Here is a 9727-nt window from a genome sequence, read left to right on the forward strand (position 1 = left end):
GATCCTATACGATCTTTTTGCCGGCCTTTAAAAAGGCAGAGATAACATTCATATCAAAATTAGAAGATTTCATATATTATTCTAAAATCGAAACAATTTGCAATCACCATGCCAAGATTTGTAGAATAATTTTTTTTTGTATTATTTAATCAAGACAAATAACATGTATAGAAATATAGATAGAGAATAAACTTCATTCCAAGGAAAAACTATAAACTAATCCACTAACACTAATTTTATTAGTAATATAATTACATAATAGATAACTCTAACTCTTTTTAACTCTCCATAATCTTCATAAAATTCATTCAAAATCTCAAAAAGTAATATACATTAAAAATGCTTTTAACCGCTACCACAAATGTATCGATACATCCAATTCAACTGTCCCTTAGATGTTACAAAATTCGGATAAGATGATAATTAATTAATCTCTAAATCAGGGGAAAAAAACTATTAATCATTGAGAAAATGATAATATTGTAGCGTATTTTTTTCTTTCCTTTTTTTATGCTTAAAATAAACGCCAACCTTAACGTCACAGATTTTGTAATCTTGAAGGAGAATAAAAAAAACAGGACCATAACTATTAAGTAGCTTCTGAGTAAAGTGTTTACAAACACTTTTTCACTTTTGGTTTTCTTCGGTGTGAATTTGCATGCTCGATTTCTATGTATGTGTGTATATATATCTCTCTCTCTCTTCAAACTCGAAGGAAAAACAAGAACACAAAAGCTTCTTCTCGAAAATAGAAAACCCATAAACGAAAACCCACAAGGACGGACATGTCGGGCCAAGGTGTTGTTGAGTTACGTATCCAAGAAAAGCATGTAATAACCAAAACCCTTGTGCACTTTTTTTCTGCACGTTCATATATATATATAGAGAGAGAGAGAGATATGTATGGATATGTATATGTATATGTATATATGGTGAATTCAGACTTTATATGGGTGCGTGTATACACACACACACAATGGTATTGCAGGTGGTGATGGACAATGGCATACTGCAAGTCACTATATCAAAACCAGATGGTATGATCACAGGGATATGTTACAACGGCATCAAGAATCTACTCGAAACTCACAACGAAGAATCTCACCGAGGGTATGTGAATTTATACATATGTATGTATGTATGAACTTGACACCGAGGGCATACAATCATATATTTTTAAAATTCAAAACTATTAATTTTATAAATATTTACCTCAAGATATAGGCTGTTAACTTCGGTTGTCGAGAGTTGTGTAGAAACAGTACTCTCGTCCATCTGGGAGACTCTATCGTCGATCTTGGACTGCACCAACTCCTCGATCTACTGGACCCACTCATCCACATATGTACCGTCCGATCGGCATAAACCTTGTCGTGGTAGCACTCCTCCCAATAAAAAGCTTGCTGCAATAAAAATTTGATGTTAATAAAACAATAAATGAAATTAAAAGAATAGTTTGAATTTGAAAACTTACTGCAAATGCACAAAACCAACGCTCCAGAGTCGCTGGAGGGACACGAGTGATACTGAGCCAAGGACCCTGAAAATCACTCTGGAAGGTGCTCACGATTGTCTGCCGCATCTGGGGATGACGACCGAACCTATGCGAGTATATAAATATACTTAGTTATATAACTGTAAACGTTAATATAAAAAATAGAAATGAATTGTTACAATGTTCCTTACCATAAAGTACCGTTGGTTCTGTCTGGACTAAGGTGCGGTCTCGTCGCACGACGATCTTCGGATGCGAGTATTTCTCGGAGTGATACTGATGAATCACGCGAACAACCTTCATGTGAAGGTTGCTGCATGGATTGACCCGTGAAAGGTTGATCCAAACGAGGTCTGGGTACTGGGGGCTGCTGAGAAGTAGGAGTAGAAGGACTAGAAACGCCGGATCCTCGTCCGCGAGATCGGACTCCGCCACCCGATCTACTCCCGGTACGTGACTGACTCATCTACATATTGAAACCCTAAACCCTTTAAACCGTAAATCGTAACCTCTAACTTGAAAATTGAAACCCTATAAAAGAGAATTGAAATCCTAAACCCTAAATTGAGAATTGAAACTCTAATCCTGAATGGAAACCCCTAAACCCTAAATTGAGAATTGAAACTCTAATCCCGAATTGAAACCCTAAACCCTAAATTGAGAATCCTAAACTCCAAACGAAACCCTAAACCCCAAACGAGACCCTAAATCCCAAACGAGACCCTTAACCCAAACGAAACCCTAATTCTGAAACCCTAAAAACAAAACCCTAAACCCCAAACGAAACCCTAAATCTGAAACCCTAAAAACGAAACCCTAAACCCCAAACGAAACTCTAAATCTGAAACCCTAAAAACGAAACCATCAAATCTCTATCCTAAACCATGAAACAGATATCGAAACACCAAAAACAATCCAAAACCAGACAAAATCACTCCATAATTCGCCGAAAATCATCCACAAAAGCCGAAAATTTTCGGATCTTAGGATTTTCGGAGTGAAAGTTGCGAATTTAAAACTCAATCCCATAAATTCGAGAGATGACACACAAAAATCCTTAACTATCGATATAATTTCTACCCCAAACCGTAACCTTTAGCCGGATTTGATGGATTGTGTGATTTCGCACAAATCTCATTCAAACCCTAAAGGAAAAGCTTTAGCGAATCATCACCAATGGAGAGAAGGAGAGAGGAAAGACTTGTAGGGTTATCTACGGGTTCCTAGCATGCGATCATATCGATCTAGGGTTTGGTTTACTAGGTTTCATGCGGCGGAAGAAAGATCTAAACCTAGTCAAACGTCACACGCAACCAAACTCGCAAAAACCCGAAAGATCGTGTATATCACCGAGGGAATCGTTACTTACCTCGTTCTCGATGAGACTTGAAGTTTATTTCGATCCGGGGCTTATTCTAAATCACCAAGAGCTGAAAGTACAGCTCCTCTACACGTATCCACACCGACGGGAAGGATTCCAAACGATTTGGAACAAATCTGCTAGGATTAGTGAAGAAAAGGGTAACTCAAGAGACGAGATCCAATCCCGAAACAATAGAAATCGAAGAGAACAGGTTCTCTAGGGTTCTAGGATGTTTTTCTGAGTTTTAGGTCGGCTCTCCTTTTAGTTTGGACGAAAATCCCAAAACTAAATAAGATTAGAAAACCCTAAAACGAATTTTTGGAAATATTCCGGATCCCGGTCCGCCGGACCAGGAGCTTGGTCCGGCGGACCAAGCTTAGTCCGAGGCCCACGGACCGGCTTACCTGAAGGCTGACCTGAAGGTTTGGTCCGGCGGACCACGTGTGGTCAGCTCCTTCGGTCAAATCTCGTTTCCATTCTTCGTATTCTTCACGTATAAGTCCATCCCTATTGGTGTGTGACTCTGTAGGCCCATTCTAAGTGGTAGTGACTTTAGGAACTTTTCCCGAACCACAAGTCATGGTTAGCCTCTAACAAGACGCCATGACCACCCATTTTGAATTGAGTTAGAGGTGATCTAACCAAGGTATTAACAGCTCGAATTCTGATCCTTTGTCTCACGATGTCATATGTTGAACAAGGGCATGGTATGAGCCACCCTTCAAGTTTAACTGCTTTCTCGTCTTGGCAAAACGACTAATAGAATAGATGCAAGTTCATCTATAGCGTGGCCACGCGTTTTCATAGTCCGACTTCCACGAGAGGGCCCAGCGATATCTCTCCTGTTAAGGAGGTGACAAGTCCCATATTGCATGTCTACTATCTTCATATGATTCGTGAACGTATCTGATCAACGCCGTTATAATCATCCGGTTAAAGACGACGTTTGACGCAGTCAAGACACGTCACTCCTCATATCAGATACTCTAGACATCTCAGGTATGAGGATCCATAAACGAACCGCTGTATGAGATTCAAGTCATGACTCTGTCCATGTGACAATCTCATGCGGGTCATCCAGTCACTCGTTCACAACGAGTACCCATGATTGTGATCTACATCCAACGCGTTGATCACACCTCATGCTAGTCTTCATTCAACATTGTTCCCACAATGATGACTGACTAGGGAGTTTAGAATCATTCTCTAATGATCCAAGGATGCCGAAATACAACAAACATGCTAATCGTATAACGGATAAATAATGCATTCATAAATCAATGAATCAATACAAAGTAAAATGTCATATCATGGATCATCCTAGAGCATTACAACCAACAAGACTTACCTCGCACGGTATCGGACAGGCTGTCTTGGACGGTGGGTGGCCGGAAATCGCAGCAAGGACCGGAAATCGCAGCAAGGTCACCGTTATCGCGTCGAGGGGGAGAAGAAAGAAAAGGAATCCCGATATGTATTCGACGTTGCGACGGAACTTAACCGTCGGCATCCGTCGCTAATGTTTGAACACATGGCCATTAGTGACGGATTATCTTATTTAACGACGGAACTCTGTCCGTCGCACATGGGTTTTAAATTTTTCAAAAAATTTCCCAAAATTTCTGAAAGAAAGGGCAGAAATTTAGAGACGGATACGGATGGATAATATCCATCGCAAAATAGAAAAATAATTAAAAAAAATAAATACACAAACATTACATAATTAACAGGTTAATCAAACGAACGATACGATGATGTTTCCGCTGTTTCGGGGTTGGAGTCTTCGCTGCTATCGCCTTCCTCATCGAGGTTTCCAATTTCTAGTTCTTCAAATATCCCTTGTTCCACTACTAGCCTCTCCACATCAATTGTTCCGCGACAGCTATAACTGTGTGTTCGTCCTGAAGCGGGCTTTGTTCCACCGATCCGTCATATGTAATGGTCCCTCTTGGATTATTCTTGATAACGGCCTTCCAATCGATGTCATTTCTTCGCGTTTTATCTCTTGGATAAGGGATAAAACATATCTGATCTGCTTGGGATGCCAATATAAAAGGGTCGTATTTTCTATATCGACGGGAGTAACAAAATCAGTGATCCCTGATTTGTTGATCCGTATTCCGCGTCCCGGTGTCGGATCAAACCAGTCACATCTGAAAATCATCACTTTAAGTCCAATATGACCCGGATACTGTACTTGGAAAATTTGCTGAAGAATGCCATGGAAATCTGGTTCATCATCCGAAGCACAGTAACTCTTGCCTTTCACACATATACCATAATTTGCCGTCGAACGATGTTGCCCATGTTCATATGTATGAAATAAATATCCTCTCGTAGAGAACATTGGCTAACATTTGACCCGCCGAATGGGACCTTGAACTAACTCGTGTAACCACAATGGATGATCTTCTTGCGATGATTCAATCTGTAAAAAAACAATCGACCAACAATTTGGCATGTGATTAGCGTTAAACCCTATGCGATGTTATTTAATTTACTTATTCGATTTACATACAAATTCCCAAGTTGCGAATCCATTCTCTTTAATCCGGCTTAATTGATCATCATTCACATCACCGTACGTATTGAATACATGATCATCAAAAATCCTACAAAAAACCACAATACAAATTATATAAGTTTAATTGACCATTCAATTTAAAATTATATACGTATATACGCACCTTTCGAACGGTAAAACTTTTTCACAGTTCAACAAAACATACGTGTGGACGACATGGTAATCTTTGTCCGATAAATGTGCATCGAATTCTCGACCACCACATCGTCCTTTTCTATAGAAACATTGCGGGATATCCATGACAACATTTTCGTACTCCGGTCCATCTACGGTGTGAAATGATCTGTTTGGTTGTTTATTCTTTGTTTGCACTTGATCTTCAAAAGAATACGAGGTGAAGAATGATATTTCTTCGTTTATATATTGTTCTGCAATGCTTCCTTCAACAAACGCCTTTTGTTTCGCTTTTTGCTTCAAGTGGTACATAAACCGCTCAAACGGGTACATCCATCTACAACAATTGCACAATAAATCTACGTATCCATTCATATACATAATTCAAATCATATAGACATTAATATTAATGTATATACGTACCTAAACTGAACCGGACCGCCGAGTTCCGCTTCACGTGGCAGATGAATTGGTAGATGTTCCATCACATCAAAAAAAGATGGTGGGAATATCTTCTCTAAATTGCACAAAATTAGAACAATATTTTGCTTCATCAACTGGACGTCTCCATTTTTCAATGTCCGACTACAGATTTTCCGGAAAAAGTTACTAATTCCTACGGTTCAAAAACATGAGGGTATAAGTACAATATCAACATATAACTAAAGCACACGTGTAAAGATCATAAGTACTATTAAAACCGCTACTACGAAATAAAACATACCTGATATAGCTTGGTTGACATGTTCCGGAAGTATATCTGCAAATGCAATAGGTAACAATCGTTGCATGAAGACGTGACAATCATGACTCTTCATATCTGTTAACTTTTTTCCTCCGAGGTCAACACATCGCGAAATATTTGACGAGTTACCATCAGAAAATTTCACATCTTCCTGTAACCATCTAAAAAAGTTCATCTTCGCTTCTCCAAACACACGGAAAATTGGTACCGGCGCCTTGCCATCAGGTGTAAGTACCAAATCCTTCCTCGAACAAATCAACCCTATATCCTTCCTTGAGTTGATATTGTCTTTTGTTTTCTGAGCAACGTTCAACACTGTATTAATGATGTTATCGAAAAAATTCTTTTCGATATGCATAACATCAAGATTGTGTCGTAATTTATGATGTCTCCAATATGGCAATTCTCAGAATATAATTTTCTTATGCCAGTTGTGATAATCACCATATCCTTCAATCGGTAAATGACCGTTACCACCAACCACTGATGTAGTAGATAATCCATGTGACCGAACACATTCTTCGATTCGTTCAAGTAAAATTTCATCCCCGGTATGTTCAAGTGGCGTAGAATCAAAAACAATTATATTTCTTCGAAAATTCTTCTTGTTGCGTCGTAACACGTGATTTCTTGGTAGAAAACGACGATGGCTATCAAACCAACTCATTTTCCGTCTGTGCTGCAACCAAAATGCATCAGTTTCATCCATACAATATGGACACGCTAGACGACCATGTGTTGTCCAACCTGACCACATAGAGTAAGCTGGAAAATCACTAATCGTCCATAAAAGAACTGCTCGGAGCAAAAAATTCTGCCTCACCGACACATCGTATGCAGTGACACCTACATTCCACAACTCATTCAACTCTTCTATCAACGGTTGAAGAAACACGTCTAAACTTCTTCTAGGATGTTTAGGTCCTGGAACCAGTACTGAGAGGAACAAAAACTCTCTACTCATGCACATTCCGGGTGATGGTAGGTTGTACGGTGTTAGAATCACCGGCCACAAAGAATAGTTCCGACCCGACATTCCAAATGGATTAAACCCATCTGTGCATAACGCTAGATAAACATTTCTAGGCTCTTGAGCAAAATCAGGAAATACCTGTTGGAAATGTTTTCATGCTAACCTGTCTGATGGATGATGCATTTCCCCTTCTGGAGTACAATGTTCGTCATGCCACCTCATATGTGATGCGGTTTTCTCAGACTGATATAATCTCTTCAATCAATCTGTAATAGGCATATAAAACATTCTTTTCAATGGAGTCAACTTGCCTTTTTTGGATGCTTTTCGTCGTGGCCGATACCGATCCTTCCCACAGAACCAACATTGCATCAATTCTTCGTCGTCCTTCCAAAAAATCATACAGTTGTTTTCGCAAACATCAATCTTTTTATACGATAGTCCCAACTTCCGCATCAGACTCTTCATCTCATAATACGATTCTGTTGCAGTATTACCTTCTGGTAGATATTGTTTGAACATCTGACTAAACCCGTCCATACATTTCTCCGGAATATTGTAATCAGTCTTCATGTTCATCAATTGTGCCGACAACGACAATCTCGATAGACCTTCAATGCATCCTTCATATATTGGAGTGCTCGATGTATTAAGGATCTCGTAGAACCTTTTAGCTTCAAAATTTGGCTCTTCTTCCTCCCCGTAAGATGGTTGACCGACATTGGGAAACGCATCAATCACCATTTCTGAATACGGATTTCTTTCTCCTTGTTGAAATTCGTTTCGCTGCTCATCGATAATGACTTGATTAACTACATCATATGAAGACGTCGTCGTGTCCAATGTTTCTCCGTGAGCTAGCCAAACAAAATAATTGGACATGAACCCTCTTCGGTATAGATGATTCTAGACTTGCTGAATACACCGCCATTTCTTATTTTCACACTTCACACACGGACATGGAAGTTTCGACCCTTCGATATATGACGGTTGAGATGTAACAAACGTCATAAACGCTTGCAACCCTTCTTCAAAATCTTTGCATATTTGATTTGTGTATGGATCTATTCTTTCATACATCCATCTTCTTGCATTGAAAGACATTTGTTGGTGTTTTTTTTTGTTTGCGTATGGTGATCTAAACGCGTGATGGGTGTAATATTGTTGCGAATTGCGACGGAATTGCGACGGACGTCGGCATTCGCAATTACCACGTATTCACCTACATATGCGACGGATACCGACGGACTACCAAAAAAACGACGGAATACGTACGACCGTCTGCGACGGACATTCTGAGCAAAAAAAACGTTTCTTACCTAATATACGACGGAGACAGTGCCTCGGATTTCCGTCGCGAAAAACGACGGAATGCGTCAAACTTTTCCGTCGTAACTCTTGCGACGGATCATACGGTCGGTATCCATAGCCAATAGTTACGACGGATGGTCCGTCGTATAATTCCGTCGGAAGTCCCTCATTTTCTGTTGCAAAGATTTTGCAACAGAATAGTTCGTCAAATTCCGTCGTCTTATTTTGCGACGGAAACCTACGGATTACGTCGAATTGTTTTCCATATGTATTCCATCGTTAGTCGTCATTAATTTTATTGCGACGGACAAATCCGTCGCAATGTCATGGACTTGACATCTGTGGTCACGAGACGTGACAAGCACGTGAGTCACGTGCAATCACATGCGATGCGACAGCCAACGTCACGAGAGTGACGGACATGGAGGTGCTCCTAGTCATGCTGACTTGACTAGGGATTATGGTTAAACCCTATGGTGGACTCCATACGGGTGTGATTATGATTGATGTGATTGTGACTATGTTTTGTCTTATGAATATGTTTTATGGAAATGTTGATTGTACCATCCTCAATGAGAACGGGATTTACGGGTTCAACCCAGGCTACTCACTAAGCAGTTGTACTTAGCCATCGTGGTTTTATGTTTTTCAAATCACGAGGATTACGCCTAATGCACTGGGATGACGATCTGAGAGATGCAGCATCATGTACAGAATTTGTATTTTGGACTACGGAACTTGTATTCCCGCATTTTGTACGGTTGTATTATGACTATTCGGACATGTGTTGTTTTGCGATACTGATCGCGTTGTATTTTCCGCTGCTTACTCTGGTTTGATTAAAAATGTTTTTAGATTTTCGTTTATGCGGTTTATTATTTTATTGTTATATCGTCCATGTGGCACATCCCGTATATTGTACACGTGTTACGGGTGTCACAAGTTACATCTAAGGGGGAGTCGTTATAATAAACTGACGAACTGCTCATCAGTCTAGACGTGTCTAGGATTAAACATAGTGTGTTGAGACGCACAAAGTATTTATTAATAGAATTTCTTGTGATGTAACAACTTTATTAAAGAATAGAATCAGTGTGGAGTTTTTGTTATTATCATTGTGTGAGATATAATTTAGCTAAAGT

General features: G+C 39.6%; 1 protein-coding gene across 4 annotated transcripts; it reads left to right on the top strand.

The window, feature by feature from the left end:
* The first annotated feature begins 735 nt into the window (after positions 1-735).
* LOC109116423 lies at positions 736-9371 on the top strand. 4 transcript variants are annotated; one of them, XR_002023863.1, is made up of 3 exons: positions 736-830; positions 989-1110; positions 9246-9371. XR_002023863.1 is itself a non-coding variant. In XM_019201802.1 (3 exons), the coding sequence occupies exons 1-3, from the start codon at positions 786-788 to the stop codon at positions 1950-1952; spliced, it is 315 nt and encodes a 104-aa protein (XP_019057347.1). In that variant the 5' UTR covers positions 736-785; the 3' UTR covers positions 1953-2043. The 4 variants fall into 4 exon arrangements, 2 of the variants coding, with proteins under 2 accessions (XP_019057347.1, XP_019057346.1); XR_002023862.1 differs by lacking the exon at positions 9246-9371 and adding an exon at positions 1257-1796; XM_019201802.1 differs by lacking the exon at positions 9246-9371 and adding an exon at positions 1805-2043.
* The last annotated feature ends 356 nt before the right edge of the window (positions 9372-9727 follow it).

Source organism: Tarenaya hassleriana, unplaced genomic scaffold (assembly GCF_000463585.1).
Source record: "Tarenaya hassleriana unplaced genomic scaffold, ASM46358v1 Cleome129, whole genome shotgun sequence".
In the NCBI taxonomy this organism is placed as follows: Eukaryota; Viridiplantae; Streptophyta; class Magnoliopsida; order Brassicales; family Cleomaceae; genus Tarenaya; species Tarenaya hassleriana.